The sequence below is a fragment of the Trichoplusia ni genome, unplaced genomic scaffold (genome assembly GCF_003590095.1).
Source record: "Trichoplusia ni isolate ovarian cell line Hi5 unplaced genomic scaffold, tn1 tig00000762, whole genome shotgun sequence".
In the NCBI taxonomy this organism is placed as follows: domain Eukaryota; kingdom Metazoa; phylum Arthropoda; class Insecta; order Lepidoptera; family Noctuidae; genus Trichoplusia; species Trichoplusia ni.
Genome location: NW_020800063.1, coordinates 31,921 through 49,697, shown reverse-complemented (window position 1 = coordinate 49,697; position 17,777 = coordinate 31,921). Strand labels below are relative to the sequence as shown.

Here is a 17,777-nt window from a genome sequence, read left to right as displayed (position 1 = left end):
TTTAGTTCGCGAGACGTTAGAAATTAGTAACAATTATATTCAAATGTATATGGTCAACTGAAATTATAACTTCAGGACAGATTTCTATGAGACTTATTTCAAATCTTAACCTATTATTATTTATTTAATATAAATAAATAAAACGAATTATGCTACAATTTGCGTAATTAACTATACCGACCGCGATTTAAGTTTAGGTACCACTAAGTCACAACACAGATCGCTATATCACACTATAATTTAAAAACACATCGTCAATCGCTGCAGAGTCCTAACTCGGTTGCAGATTAATGAATGTACAAACTTGCTTTAATACCGGCACGTGACCTATTTAAACGTTATTTAAGCTGCTGTAAAGAGGATTTATCCCGTACTACTTTAAGTAACACGTGTACAAGCTCGCAAAGAGAGTAAAAACCAAAATCGTGTATAAGTAATGAGAGGTTAGTAGACCGACACCTCGGGCCATCGTAACGTATTTCAGAAAGCGTAAAAAGTATAAAAACATAGACATTTTAGCCGCACTACAGTTAACTAGCTCACAAGTTTAAGTTTAAGTATTAGGTATACTACTTTTGCGACCTATATGGTGCGGAAGGCAGATTTATCATATGACTGCGTATTTCACCAAGTTCCTACTTTGATGCCGGGGTATATTCTAACGGAGTATATTCTATATTGTAAATTCAAACGGGAATAAGTAAAATATTTCCCACCACTCTGAATGTCTTCAAAAATCAACAAATATGAAGTTATGCACTTGGTAAGAATTTATACGGGCACACCAAGTGTTAGGTTGAGCACTTAGAATTTTTGTGGAACCCAAACAGAATAAACATTCAATTTTCACTTGAGATTATTCTGCCACATAAATTTAATTTAACCTGCCACTACAAAGTTAAAGGAATTGTCTACAAGGTTAGAGAAATTTGAACTTATTTTTTTATAAAATAAATACATCGTCTTATTTAAAAACAGAACATTTACAAAAGGTGAACCGTTTAAGTTATTCACCTTAGACATTTGAAGGTGACTATGACGTAAACGAGTTAAAAGAAATGTGTTTTGTTATAATGTAAATAGATATCAATTGTGAAGGCGTCACAGTTAAATTAATGACAATAAATAAATTAATATAATTCTCTGTTATTAATCAACAATACCAGCAGAATTATTTTCTCTTACCGAGCTAAGTTATCAAGAGTATCACTTCGAGCGACGAGATTAATAATAACATAGATTTATTGCAAAGTATTATTCACCAAATGGCGTTAATAGAAAGAAAATCTATATAGAAAATGCATCTGGCTGATGATTTTAAGCGTAAACTCTCCATTCTTCAGCTAAGGCATTACTAGAACTGGCCTTTTTATCCGTGAGAAAATCTTTACAGAGTAACATGCAATGTCGCAGTAACTTAAATAAATAATAAAAAAAGGAACTGAATATAATTGATATATAAATAGAAATAAAAATAAAAAAGTTATTTACAAATCGTAAATCATTTGAATGATCTATAATTTCGTGAATATCGTGCAACAATATTTAAGATTTATGTGTATTCTATACATGTAGAATTCGTAACACGATGCTGCCTAAAAAATAAATCGAACAAGATAAACTATGGCATCATGTATCATACTCATGACACAACAAAAAATATTACTAATATCGAATATTGAATTTAGACTGAAGATATAAAAACGATACTTTTATAAATCAAGTCAACATTTAAGGCTATACAAATATTTATCAAGCCATTTATAAAAAGTCGTTTTTGTTAATAACTCTTTCTCGGCGGATACCGAAAGAGAGTACTCTAAGAGTCTTGCTTATTATAGGAAATGTATGACTGGGCAGTTTCTCGTCAATAACCACTTTCTTGATCGCTGGTAATAAAATTACGATTATATTACTCTAACGCCACTTATCAAGCGTTGTATCAGCTTCCGTTTGATCGATTTCTCTGTTGCAAAGCGAAACTGCACGACTTTCATTATAGCTATCGTTTAGTTACTTAAAACATTATCAAAAAGCCCACGGACAAACATAACTGTATGAACACATTTCGTGTATACATAAGATGTTGCGCAATCTCTCTCAATCTTAATTAAATTCAACTTTCTCTCAGTCAAAATCTTTGGAGAGAAACTTTACGCGATACAATCGTTGCCGTAACCTATCCCACTATAACAATAAGCATACCTTCTTCGAAACTCGACTATAAAAAACGAAAACTGAACTGTATTTCAATAAAATTCAATAATTCCTTCCGTGTGACAACGTTGTCAAAAGTTCCATTGTTAAAAGTAACAAAAGAGCAAGTAAATAAAAAGACTCGGTGTCACGGTAACCTTTCCACTTAAATTAACGTAGCCGAGTAAAATTTATGATGTTTTAATGTCTCTAGAGGTTGAAATCTAGTTTTAATTTTGTAGGTAATTAGAACAGTACCGGCTCGGCAAACAGTCTTACAGCGCTACTGGTTACGACATCTAACGTCAACCGCGAGAACTAAAATAATGATCATAAATGAAAAGAGATGGCGCTGATTGTTCTGAAAGCGAAGGGGGTGACGCGGTTCATTTAACAAATATATTTAACTACTTCAACTGTGTTAAGTAAATATCACATGATAATTTACCGTTTAAAATGAACTATTATTAAATATAAATCCTGAATATTTCTAGGAATGTTTTTAAATGCTTGAAGATCTTCCAAGTGATCGACAACTGGGTTAAATTATCAAATAAAGTGGACTTACCTTGCAAATTGTCTAGCATATACGTCAACAGCTTCGCGGTGCCGTTGTTGTCGTTGTATATGGAGAGCATCTCCTTGCTGAGCGGGTTCCCCTGGAGGCCCAGCAGCTGCAGGTGGAACAGCTTCCCGAGCTCGTACGGTAAGACGCGGAGGTAGTTGTTGTGGAGGTGCAGCTCTCTGTGGAGATGGCTGGTTGTTATTTAATGTCGTAAAAAGTTATTGGGTTTGAAGAGTCGGAGCTCTATTATTTTATTATGTATCCGTTTAAATAATGCCATAATTAATATCCACTTAAGTAAGCAATTTATAATATGATTTCATATAGCATCGGTTTGGTACTTGCAATGTTGTGATGTTATATTAAAAACAAGTAATTTGTTTTAAAGTAATTTCATAGGTCGAAACTAACTATTTTTATCATTGCCCGCGAACTTTTGCAAAAGATTTCTACTTCATATATTTATATCTACTAAAACCTTTGCACGTCTTGAAACTATTCAATCGAAAGCAATTAAACAATTCCATCCCGTCCTCCAGAGACTTTGAACAATCACATACAATGCCAAAAAATGAAAGGGCTCGGTCTATTGAAAGCAAGAAAGAAACCTTCAGAAACTGCGCAGTAGCTTTCATGTTATTCACGTCTATTATAAAAACATTAGAAATGCTCCAATTCTCTTTCGACGACACGATTTATGTTAACGCTAACTACTCGACTTTCTCTAAGGATCACGCTTTTCAATATGCAGTGGGTACATATTTGGGTAGAGAAAGGTTTCACTTTAAATTTATAGATTGAATATGGTTAATCTTGCATTAAATCAAATTGAATATATTTTTAGGGGGGGTTTGGATGGATATCAAATGAAGGAAAATATAAAGTATAAGGTGTTAAATTGCTGTCAAAATTACAATAATAAAACATTAATTCTAATATTCTAGTGTTTTTGAATGTATTTTTTTTTTCTAGGCGAAGTTTAGGAACTTGTTTCAGTAAACTTTTATGAAGTATTTTCAACTATGGGCAAACTTGGATGTATCAAACCAATTTGTTGAGGTTGAACTAATAAAATTTCTGACTTACACAAAAGTAAAGTGTATTAAGCTTATGTAATGATTTGTTCCCGCAGTTTCTAAATTTTCCGTCTTAAAATGTAATTATGATTTTATAATACGCGGATATAAATAAACAACAAATAAAAATATGTGGCTTATTCAGTTAATGCATTTGTTATCTTTCACTTGTAAAAATGTTTATCATTGCGAAATTGAGTGAATCATTGTTTGTGTGTCGATTTGATTATATACGCAAAATAAATACGATCATTTATCTTGCGGTAAATTTTATATTGAAATAATTAAAAAATATTATGTTTATCCATGTTATTGATCAATCTACCTTGCAAGCTATGTATATGATTTTCTTGACTTAAAACAATATTTTCACCGAACTTATTAATTTAACGTTGCAACGGCTTACTGTAACTTATGTATATATCTTTTATTCGAACTAGTATTCAGGTATTTTTTTCCATATTCTCTATTTATCTGTATGGATTGTTATTATTTATACATATATTAATGTTATTATTATTTCCAATGACTTCGTTACAATCGAATACTACGGAAAATACGGGATATCATGCTATCACCACAAAATTTAACTAATGAATTACGTGGAATTTTAGTAGAAGCACGTTCATAATGTAAACAACAGGTTATAAATATCCTTAATTACGGGACAATTTCCGGAATGATAAAGTATAACGTAAATTTGTTGATTTAGTTGATAAATGAATCATTTGACTTAGCATGATCACAATAACACTAAAATAAAAGTCGCATCAAAAAATATATAGCTAGAGTACAAAAGAGAACGGTATTCCTGTTCAATAGAGTTCATTTTGCGCCAAAACTTTTGTTTTATCAACATAATATCATCACTATAATGAAAAGATTTTTACATCAATTAGTCTTCCTGAACACTAGAAGGTCAACCTCTTAGCCTAAATGTAAGTAATAACTGCTGCATCGAGCTATTTTATATAATTACATAACGTATTATTAATTAATAAGCCGCAACAAAACCGTTATTCTTTAATGCAGCGGTCATTAAGTGTGTATTTAAAATTATTTTTAACAATACGAACTGATAACACCGATAGCCCGATAGCAATATGAACAGAAGTTTTCGGTTCAACGACCTTCAAGAGTTAATTAAACAAAAAATGTGTTTTCAGGAATCTACGTCGATGAGAAATATGTGCCTCTTATCACACTATCAACATCGCATAAAACAATGAAGAAAATATAAAGGCGTGTCCACATAATAATTTATCTTTGCCATACGGTGTAAGAAACTCGACTTTATTTCTTAAATAAAGGCAATAATTAATTTCGTAATACATTTGGAAGTGGCTACGACTACTCTATGAGGTCTTGGCAAATATTTGTCCATCTCCTTCCTTTGAAGCAACTCCATACCAAATTTTATCCTTGCTTGTTTGCGTAGAAGCAGGCCTTACATACCCAGTAACGATTAAATTTATTATAATAAAAAGTTATATGCGTCATTATTAAAATGCATTTATTGTAACCGGTTTAACGAAAGCCTTATTTGTACCAGTCACATAAGTAATTTATTATTATTCATACCTTCTTGGTTCAATGTAGGACAATGAAAAACACCTTAATTAAAGCTATGCTTGGCCCCTAAGTACTATTAAACAAGCCATGGCGATGATTCATGTTTCAGATTCTGATATATTTATGGAAAGTAAAACGGGTTTTACTTACGATATTTAATATTGACCTGCATTTGTGTGAATTGTGTTTTAATTAGTAAACTGTAGAGTAAACTCGTATATCGATCGCAATTTTTTTAATCGTGTCCTCAACACAGGACTCATTTAATTTTAGGTGTGTGAAAATTCAAACCTCAGACTGGACTCGAAACTGCAACTGATAGCTTTACGTGACTCTGTTGCTGAGTTGGTAAAGCGACTGGTACGTCTAGCCAGGAGTCGCGGGTTCGAGTCTTGTAAAACGTATAATTTTTTCACTGTATTACTTGAAAATATTATCCGATAAGCAGCACTTTTTACGTAGTTAAAAATTAAAAAAAGTTGATTGAACTATTCACGTACTGTTCTTTGATCATTATAAGGTTCTAAAAAAAACCAGTTAAATATTGTCAAAAGATAGGTATTAAAAAAGAAGAACTCGTTGTATGCAAAACAGTAACATAATTTACAAGTCTTTACTTCATTTACTGTTTACAAATATACGTCAACGGCAAAATAAACACGCGAGAGGTCAAAGACATCGAATCTACATACACGCTCGCTATACACATATCTAAATGCTAATAAACTTGTTTTTATATACCATAAATATTATCGTAAGATAAACTGAATGTATAATATTGTTTTGAAAGTGTTATTTTGTGATTACATGTCGTATCATACTACACATTGGTAATGATAACGGATAGAAAGTTTTCTTCGTTCGTTGAAAAATTATCAAAATATTTTTCTTGGAAGTCACTTGAAGTCATCTTGATATTATTTTAAAAGAAATAATAAACGTTGTTTTTGTATTTTTCATTGGCGGGAGAATTTGAATAACAAATGCTGCCTCTGCGTTTGTTTTTCAAAGCGTATTAGCTCAGATCGGCATGAGGGAGTAAGACGATGAGATCAGATTTTGCAAATAGAGCTGACAAAATATCTCTCTAATTTATCACTCCGTTTACAACTTTTAGAGACGACTAGTAAAAGGATGTAAGAATAGCACATGGTTATACACGAAGCAGCTAAATATAACAGCATAAGAACTAGGTAAGTTAAAAGGTCTAAAAATATGGTAAACAGGAATTATGAAACAAAACGAATATAGATACAAAATAGAAGACAAATAAAAAATTCAGCATAAAACTACAAACAAAAATATACTACTACATATATTCAATGTTTTGAGTGAAAGATTCCACTAAATAAGAAGATATGCATGTATGTGTGTATATTACTCAATCGAAGTCTTGTAAGCAAGATGTGGCCATGACACGAGAAGCAATTTTCATACGAAATAGGATTACTTTATTCTTACGGGCGTACAAAGTGGTTTATCAATGTTTTAGGTTGTTCTAATAAGTAAAAGAAATAGGTATGTATGAATGTTACAAGAATTCCAAGAATATTAAACGTTTTTAGAAAATATTCAAGCTGTTTCTAAACCCTTCTGTTTATTAACTGAAAATGTTAAAAGAAACCTGCCTACTCACTTAAGATTCAAATTTAAAATAAATTAGTCTACTAGCATAACACTGTTTGAACGTGTTAGTCAAGATTGGCATTACCCTGCTGATGCCTTTACCGCTTCAGAAGCGGGTCTAGCTGTGGTAATAAAACGAGACAACGAGCTCCACAGCATGCTGCCTAACATTAACCAAAATACCGAGGGTAAAGCTATGCTTACTTTTCACATGAATACAACATTTTACATGGTCTGCCTATCTGATCTATACGGCTATTAATAAACCATTTATCTGGAAAAACAGAATCACCTACAAGAAGGGTGAATTGATGAATAAATAATAGATCATAACCGACCTCTTTTGCTTAATAAATGAAACAAATTATTATAAAACATGAAAACGTTTTACATAATAAAATATGTGTAAATTAAATAACATTCTTTAACCAAGTTTAGAAATTCTATCAATTATGCTGCTAACATGCCCGTATAAGAACAGTATAAAACAAACTCCTTTTTGGGCATGAAGCGTTCAAAAATAATACATTGGAGGCACGACTAAGTTGCTATTAAACCATCATGTTGCAGTAAATTAGCATAAGGTCGACAGTTTGCAAGTTAATGAGTAAGCACGCTCGGCTGTTAGATATCAAACGAGGTCGGCATTGGATATTGCTCACTGATCGGCATTAATTCAAACTGCAGACAATCTCCTTTTTTGAGAATTACTAAATTGGATTGTACTTATAATATGTATTGCGTAGAGATATACACACTTTATGACCATTCCCTTATATGCTGACTGCGCTATGTACCGGTATGAATAAGATAGCCGGTAGACAAACGGGACATTAAACAGAAATCAAACCAACTTAGTAACGTAATATTTTTCTTGATGTGTAGGCCGTTCATGATTACAAGCGACACCTAGTTGATACCTGACACAAAACTAACATATTACGAATCATATAAGTCGTCACGATTACAATAATTTATAATAATAAACGTGACGAATCCCAATAAAATATCTGACAGACTATCATCACATCACATTTTAATTTGGAAAGGGTGGATCATTACAAGTTTTACATTCCACAATAATACGACACAAAAATTCGATTCAGTTGAAAGGTACCGTTGCAGTATATTTAGGTACAGTTTCGGTGAATCAGACACCGTTGGCGAACAGCGCACGTCTCACCACCCAAATACGTGACCAAACGTTAAACACATACTTTATCCCAAGGCAACAAACGAACGCTGAATTAGTTAAAGAAATAATCTTCAATCGAATTACAGCTGTAACTAATAAACTAAAATTATTATAAAAAGGAAAATGCTTGCATTACTAATATTTCTTATCAAGTCATGCGTTTAACATTATTATATAAATGGTTTTTTATTACGGTTTTTATTATCAGCGGCCTATATAACGTACGATTACTTTAAACATGTTTTTATCAGAATTTGTCAGTCAATGAGAAACAGACAGAGCCTAGACAGTGAAGATATATTATGCAGAGCGCATGCGCAAGTAAACGGGAGCACGAATCCCTGATAAGAGAGAATGAAATTGTACACCATTAATCGGCAAAGAACATACCATTAGAATTTGGCCACGAATTCTTACTTGGTAAGTATAATTTAATTTCGAAATCAATTGGTAAAAAGAGATAAGATATTTGATATTCAATCGTTTTATAATTTTATTCCTTATTTGTTTAACTGATTACACTCTCGAACCTCTCCTTAGCTACATATTAAAACTGTATACTCATTATAATGTTAAAACAATTACTCTAGAACACGAATCAAAACAAACAAAAACTCATCCTTGAATATATTTTCCTCAATTGCAAATTCACTTACGAAATAAGACCTTGATCTTAAAGTAAGACAACCGAATGTTTCTCAAGCCAAACGTATACAAAATTAACTTGACACACATTTGACATCGATAAACTGTTTACACGAGTTTAACAATTAAACTTTCACTGTCACTATATTATTATTTTTACGTCGTGACTGCTGTTACGTGGGTATCGACTATCGCTAATAATGAGGTGAAAAACTAATCTATAAGAACTGTTTTAAAACTGTAAGGTAGAAAAACTATAGCCTATAATATAGGGTAAATAAAAGCTATAAAAAGCTCTAAATGCGCCTGCAAAATGTCGAGAAATTTCTGATCAAAACTGATTAGAAGAATAGTCAAAAATTAAGTCAAGCCAAGTTCTATGCCAGAAATATGCAACTTACTTGCCTATTCTAGCTCAGATTCAAAAACATCAATAACGGATGTCAATCTAAATAACGCTTAAAGCAAAATTTTGAATTATTTGCATCTGAAGAAATATCAATTAATTTATATCTGAGAGATATGAGATACATGAAGCCATACAGTACCATTAAGAACGCATTATAGGTAACCATTCTGATATACTAATACATTTGTGTATTTAGAATACAACAAACGATCCTAATAAACCATTTATACAAAGCCCTCGTTCAAACACACATAAATATTAGTCTATTCCTATTTAGATAAAGGTTTTATCCGACCAGACAAACAATAGCTACAATGTAGACACGAGTTAGTTTATAGATAAAAATAGGGAGTAACATCTTGATATTACTACGGTAAATATAATTATCTGATAATCTGTTAGATAGTTCTTTGATTGAGTAGTAGGCGTAGGACTTAAAATAAAGTTACATAAATCAGTATTATTATTTTTTGTTAGAAACGAATTTAGTTATCTATTTCGTCCTTGCTTACTTCTTTTGATTATTTTCATCGTGGGACGGTCATTCGTTCCATAGACTGAGTTGGAAGTTTTCGTTTGGATCGTAGCAGGTCCTGGCTCACGAACATAAAAGCTGTTTCATTAGTTTGTGACCAACAGACATTCATTGCATTCGATGAGAAATTTATAAAGAAAAAATAACTAATAAATACTGTCTGACTTGAGAATCTTCTATTTGAAGTCCGTTAAAAATGTTAATAGTTTTAGAGATGTACCAAAAACGGTTAAAAATAAAAATCAATAAAGTTTCGTTCCTTATTTTGCTTTCAATTTTAATCTATCACAGTTTTAAAGAGAAGAGAAAGTTGCTTTGTAATTTTCAAGGTAGGTTTATTTAGTTTAAAATAAATTGATAAGGACACTAATCGTATTGGACATTAGATCGGTTTTTACGATAATGTGGTAAATAGGTTTAGTGACTATTATTATGACTATTATTATTAGTAGCTGTTAGATACACATTCACTTTACCCTGCGTATTAAAGCATTTACTACGACTAGTTCTTTTGGGGCAAACCATGCAAGTGCAAATTACTTTTGTTTCGTATTTTACGATTACGATTCTTAGATCACACAAACACTTGTCCTACGCAGGAATCGATCACGCGACACAGCTGCGTAATAGTGGACTGCACAGAGTTCACAGTAAACGGATGAAAGAACGACACGCCGTTCTACATCGTCTCTTACTTCAAAGAGTGGTGGGCCCAGAGTCCAAAGATTTTAATAATCATTTAGTTTCATACGCTAGGACTAAAGCTATCACCATACCCTTTTTTTCAGATTAGAGAATTCGTTCTAGTATTCCATGGTAAGACATAACACAATCATCTAGTATTTACATCGTGAAGGGCGAAAATAATCCGATACAGAGTATTCTCACACCTTTTTGGGTTTATTTTCGTATTACAAATTTGGGTAAATATTCACCTGAGCTGTATAAGGTCTCCAAGCTCGGCTGGCAGCGATCTCAGCTTGTTGTTTGATATATCGAGGGTGTGCAAGTTGGCCAGCTGGTTGATGTCGGGCGGGATCCGCTGCAGCGAATTGTCGTTCAGGTATAGAGCGGTTAGATGCGTCAGTTGAAACAGTTGGGGCGCTAGGGCGCGCACACCTCCTGTTACCTGGAAATGTTTAACACAACATTAGTACGAAGAATTTTATAGTATACCTTTAGTAAAAGTTCAGTTTTATTAACGCCTATAGCCTATAAGTACCCTGAAAGCCAAAGAATGCTAGAGGTTGATACTGGCGACATTTGGAGAAAGTTTGACAAAATTCTGTCGAAATGTGGAATTTTCGCTGTAAGATCAAGAGTACGGGTCACCGAGCTAGATTTAGTTTTTAATTCGTAGCTTACGCAAATCACTCGAATATACATATAAAGTATGGCAATTTTTTATCTCCATTATGCAAAATCAAATTGCTTGACCCAAGTCTACACAAATTTGAAGTGTTTACATAAGTTTGCGAGTTAGAATGGGTTAGATGTTATTACCTAATTGTACCAACTTTCCCTTTCTTGTAGAGCTATTGAAAAAGACTTCGAGTTACAGAAAATGAAAGCCTATTGCGCCTACATTATAGTAGCTGAAAGTGTGTACAGAAATTTGAATGTCGTTTCTTGGAAAAAACGTGAATTTTGATACAGAGTACAAAAGAATAGGAAAATAAGAGTGGAAAGTTTAGCTTACGATGGCTGATTACAAAAGCAATATTACAGAATACATCTCAAGTGGAGGAAAATTTACGTATTACCACATCACATCTTGACATTATTTGTTGAAATAAAATGCGCAAACAGTTGCAGACTGTTTGTTTGCCTTGTATGTAAAGCGAGAGGAAACTAAGTTTAGCCATTACCAAATGCTAAACGCGTAATAGGATAATGTATGTAATTTATTGAGGTCGATAAATAAACAAGTTGGATTTACCTAATGTACACACGATCGATTGATGTCAGTTTCATGTTTATTGCTTATTATATGATTGTATTGTCATTGCAAATGGAAGGTGTTTGAATTTCTGTATTCGTGTCTCGTGTGAAAGGCAAGTAACGGGATCTATCTGCTTTACTCATAAACATTGCACAGTGACGGTCTTATATCTCCATTCGTATATACAGACGGAGACATTACAACTTTGGGGCGAATTAAATGAGTTTGGGGATAAGTGAGGAATCGAATTAAGTATAAGATTTAAGCAAATCCTTTTTGGTTTTCAAGTCTTAGGTAGTGGATGTTTAAGGGCATGGCTTAAGATTATTAAAAACCCTATTCGTTAGATAACAGGTGGCAAAAATCATTACCGAATCCTTGATGTTAACACACTACAGGTTTTGTAATATTGTATAATGAGGTGTTATCCCAAAATGGCTGTAACAGTCGTTAAGTGTAAAAGGGTAAGTAATTAGTCTACGGGGTACAGTATAGGCGCTCTTAATGGCGCGAAAAACCTTGGCCGAGAGAGCTGTTGCATAAGTTACCGGTTAAAGGAAATGTGTTGTTGATGTTAGAGGTAATATGTAAATACAAAAACTACCATTAAAGTCAACAGATTTCAAATATGATTTATCTCCACTCCCTGTCCTCTGAATATTGCCCGGTACGTAGATTCTTTATCGAAACCGTAGGTCAGGCAAAGGTTGGGATTGGATGCCTAGGGAACCTCTTCAATGGCGATATTCTTAGAGCATGCTAACTTATCCCCACATCGTGAACTCCATATTACCATTCTACATTCTGTGATTTAGGCCCCGGAATAATAAAACTAATGCATTCTACATTCTAATATAATAACTATTTACTTTCTGGCAGTCTAACTTCATACCTCAGCCTCAGCGAAAACGTTTTGTGGGTGTGTTCCAATGTTGCGCAGGCGCACTTTTTTGTTTATAGTGGTTTCGTCACTTGTTTCTAGTACGTAACGCTTTGGTATTACGTCGACTTTGTGTCGACCGCGTCACACACCCCAAAAACGTAATACTAATTTATTACTTCTTTACGTGAGCGGTCTTTGGGTCTGTACGTACGTAGTAAGCTGACTATAAAAGTTGAAGTACAAAGTGTGTTATTTGCAGAAACAACAATAAGTAAGAAATTTCAACTGCTCGTTAGATCTGGAAAAAGATCAGGTCCTAGGTGTTTAAAATATACTGACCAGGGATATTTCCATGGAGAATACATTTATATGCGTTAAACCGATTTGGACCTTCCCATTATATCACCCCAACCTGAACGAAATGCAGCAGAGGAGACTGAGGATTAAGTTAAATCTCGACCTAAAAACTCTAATCAGCTAGGGCTTAATACTGCTCATTACCCTACCAGCGGTGGACACTCACAGGGGAGCTTCAAACAGTTTAACAGCATATGTGTCTTTCCTCATGACTACTCAGTCCAGTGTAGTATAGAGACCAGAGCAAGCACTACTACTCAAAGCCCTACAATTACAAAGCATTTAATGGTATGAAAAAAAGTTGATACCTCAAGCGTGGTCCAGCCTCCACGACGGCCGGAAGCCCGCTCCGCCTCCGACATAATGTGGTAAGTGCGCCCGCTAGCGCCCTCATGCTTGTCTTTGTTGCGAGACATTCTGTCACCTGAAATACATACACAACATTAATATTAACGAACAAATCTTATTTTTACCAGAGAGAGAGAAGTATTGTAGTCATCGAAGCAAGAACTGAAATCAATCCTGCAAGGCGCTGCTTTGCTCGGCAACTGCTAAAGACTTAGTTGAGGTAGGGCAGAATCATAATAATAGTAATTTTTAATAATAATGAGTGAATATAGTTTTTGGAAACTGATATTTTTTTCTGTAGTACAATATATTCCTAAAAAATACAATTTTCGCCCTGTCTAGTGAAGGGTTAATAATATTATGATATGTAAAACATGTTTAACATTATTGTGCAGTAATTCAAATTGGGTTTAACGTCGTATAATGAGAAATATTACAATGTTGTCAGCAATAATTCAGGGTTTTGGGGCATGAATATAGGCATTATTTTGCTGCTGTTATGAGTCATAAGTTACAATCAAATTCTGTGTTTAAAATTATAATGTAGTTTAAACAAAGTAGTTTAATCTTTTTAATTAAGGAAATAGTTTAAAGTTTGCTACTTTGTTCCTGCTTTTATAACCCTGCCATTTTTCCTAGAAATTTCTTGTAATATTGAGGTACTCATCAATGTTTGTCATCTATAGAACATTTATCACAACCCAAAATAACATTGATTGATTGGTTTTATGTAGTAAAGTGAAGCGATAACTTTTTGTTTGACACACAAAATGAATAATACAATATTATCCATTCAAGGTTTATTCAACTCATTAAATACTAAGGTGACATTAACAACCCATTGAAGAAAGTAATATTTCATGAAACATATTTCTCCTTATACAAATACTTACTTAATGCATGTTTGATATGAAAATAACTGGAAAACATTAAGGCCAACAATTTGTGTCTGTTACTTTAGACATTGATAGAATAAATGAATTAAAACCTTCATGATTCTGCCAAAGACCACCAGGTTATTAGATCAAAAAATAGCATTAAACCACTGTTAAAAATATATAGTATAATGACCATAAAGGTTTTACAGGTTCATTAAATGACCAAAATTTTAGTAAATGATTTACACATATTGAAGACTCTAGAGAGATTTACCTTTCAGAATTAGTTGCCGTTTAGACTATAAAATCAACCTAATTTAAGTCTCAATATCCAGTAGAAAGGATTTATAAATTATCAAACATTTACAGCATAGCAACAGCCCCAAAATCTCGAACAATGATTTTCAATGTAACTAGGTCAATTTCTAATCCATTCAAGTTACATCTAGAATTGCAGTTTTGAATAGGTAGCATTTTTTTGTTCCTTTTGTTAACAACGATTAGTGAATTTAATTGCCTATACAACTGATAGTGAGAAAACTAGTTAATTTATACTGCAGAGATGTATTTTGCCGATTATTATACAAACAATATTGTTTTGTTTGATTGTATTATCTCATATTGTGAATATCTTTTGACTTTTTATTAAAATATTTGTGAAAAGACAGTCATATTTGTTTATTTACAAAATACAACTGAATTATCAAGGCAGCGGTGTTATTAGAATTACTTTTTATTATGACCCATCAATAGATAATACTGTGATAAACAAAATATGATTATGTTTTGTTAGTATAATTTTTACTTCTTATAAATAATTGATTCATCCTGCCCAGTAGATGAGTGATTATTCAATAATTTATTAATAAATTCAAGATATTAATTAAATAAATATGCAGGTACTACAGAGTTACAGACTCTCTCTATGCATTTAAATACACTGCAACAAACTGTTGTAAATACATTAATTTACACAAGATAACATGAATGTATTCTACACTTCCAAGTAAACACACAATCCCACAGTTTTAACAACGTAACTGTACTATACTGGTAGAAATATAACAATTCTGTCACCTCATATAGGTCTAAGATATGTTGAGTTGACATGAAGTTTAGGAGGTCTTAGATGACTAAATTAAAGCTAATGTTACAAACTATGGTGACAAAACTAAAACTGCAATGATTTCTGTGGAACATTAACCAATACTTCTGTTATAACAATCCATATTTCATACTTATCTACGTAAACACTGATATCATTGTTTTCATACATATGGAAACGAATCTTTACACTAAAAGGGGTACGAAGTGATAAAAATGTACCTTTATAACACCGCGAGAGGTCATTAGGTGTGATAAAACGACTTTTTTCGATACATTATCTTCTTTCGAAAAATAAGGACAACACAAGTCCATAACCTCCGTAGTACGGCGGATAAACCTATGGAATACAGTTATTATACACACACAGCAAGCTTTCAACAACGAAACAAGACCTAATTTCACGAAAAAGTACTCATTTAATTCATTATTTCAACGATAACTGTGTAAATGCGTAGCATCTTTGTGTACAGCTGACATAAAAGAGATGAATCGACTCCAACTACAGTTGAGTCCCCAAGCGCCAATTCACTTTTTACACTTAGAACAATTTCAACCATAAAATAACTATGTAACCGTCTAATACACACCTTCATCTACTCCTTAAAACCTTTTACTTCAATTAGGATTATAGTAATGGGAAATAAATCACTGTAAACAGACAATAGGACACTCTTGACAAACAACCACATCAAACGTCCATTTACCGACTGCAGCGACAATCGACATTAGCGGTGAATTCTAGAACTTTACGTTGTGTTGTGGCGACCATAGACAATGCTTAGTCTTTGGCGCAAAGTTCGAATAAGTAAATACTAATTCAAATAATTTTTGTCTAACCTCTTGTGCTCATTGAACTTTAAAATTTTTAAGCTTCCCTACCTAATAGTAATTCACTTTGATGTACTTATCAATAAAGGGTCTGATAGTAACCCAAAACATTTTCTTGAGCCGATGATGCTATTTTCTAAAAGTTTAGGAAATGGATCGTTTTGTCAGTTGCATGCATGAGGATTGAGGGCTTTCGTTGTATACAAAGACTTATTATTAATAGTAAGAAGTGATTCAAATAAAAATCGAAATTTTAAAAGTAATTACAGTGAAGTATTTTAAATGATCTTAAACGTATTTTAGGTATATTTTTTATACAAATTCAATTTAATTAAAATATGGTATTCTTAATACAATGCAGTCCATCTTGAAAAAAAAGTACTTTTAATCTATTTACTAGTTCTACCTGTGAGGCAAACCTATTGATATTGTAATCGGCTTAACTAGCCCCTTACTAATAAAAATAGCAACTTATCACTTTAGCAACATGGCAATCGTAAATTAAGATTTGAATTGAATACTTGATTGTTTTACATTTGCTTCTAGGTATGAAGGTACCAGGCTAAGATGTTCTATAAAAAAATGAGCTTTGTGCACTTTGATTTACGACGTAACTAAGTTAGTGTGAACACGAATCCCTTGTGTTCAACAAAGCTGCTTTACTTGACACTATTTCAAGCAATGTTCCACTCTGGGTTAAAGATGCACTGGGCAACGATTCCGCTATTTATTTACACGGCCGATGAATAGAAATTACATTTTTTTAATATGCAATTTCCATTCATTATTCCAACTATCATTACATGACCTAATACAATAGTGTTGTTACGTTGTTATAACTTAATACCGTAACTGTATAAAAATAAAAGTGATTTAACACATTTATTAATTTTAAGTTATTAATTAAATTACAATATGAGGTAAAATAAGTTGTAAGTGGCTCTTGTGAAATCATTTAGAGTACAATTAAGTAAGTCTCTTGTGACAACGTATTAAGTGTCGGCAACGCACGCGTCAGGGGTGCGCGCTCTAAGAGGTTGGTGCGCGCGCGCAACACCATCAGCAGCACCGGCTTCCATCGCCGCTCCGCGTTTTCGTCAGGAGCTGATAGCTGAAGTAGTTCTAAAGTTCTCGGGTTATTTCTTTTGCCACGAAGTATCTTAAACCAGTATGTGGCCACCAAGCCTCCACATCACGTTGTACCATGCCCTACATAAATAGGGCTAGGTATAATATAGGATAACCTGGATAAAAGCCGTACACTTTAAATAGAACAATCTTAAAAATGTGTTCTGTTCACGCTCAAATATTAGGTAATTTATATTTGGTCTTATGCAGTGACAACGGGATTAAACTCCTAATGGCTTTTTTAAAGTGCTTCATATGGTGTTTTCGCAAGTTAGTAAATTGGTTAGCTAAACGTAATACTATCCAAAAACTTCGGTAAGCTTTTCTTCGGTAAACGATATAACTGAACATTTGGTAACATTTAAATACATTTTATTTTTCAAACTCCATTCGTCGATTCTAGTTATATCAAATATACCGACACTTTCCTGTTCTCATAAGCATTTCTTTATTTAAAATTTGAACATTTATAGCATTGACAGTGAGT

The 17,777-nt window shown here is 32.9% G+C and overlaps 1 protein-coding gene across 1 annotated transcript; it reads right to left on the bottom strand.

Moving 5' to 3' along the window:
• Window positions 1-2,631: 2,631 nt before the first annotated feature.
• Window positions 2,632-16,053, bottom strand: LOC113507168 (CCR4-NOT transcription complex subunit 6-like). Its single transcript, XM_026890023.1, has 4 exons — window positions 15,922-16,053; window positions 13,310-13,425; window positions 10,755-10,948; window positions 2,632-2,940 (listed from the first exon to the last, which is right to left on the bottom strand). Exons 2-4 carry the CDS (start codon window positions 13,415-13,417, stop codon window positions 2,664-2,666), a joined length of 579 nt encoding a protein of 192 aa, XP_026745824.1. The 5' UTR covers window positions 13,418-13,425; window positions 15,922-16,053; the 3' UTR covers window positions 2,632-2,663.
• Between the last annotated feature and the right edge of the window lie 1,724 nt (window positions 16,054-17,777).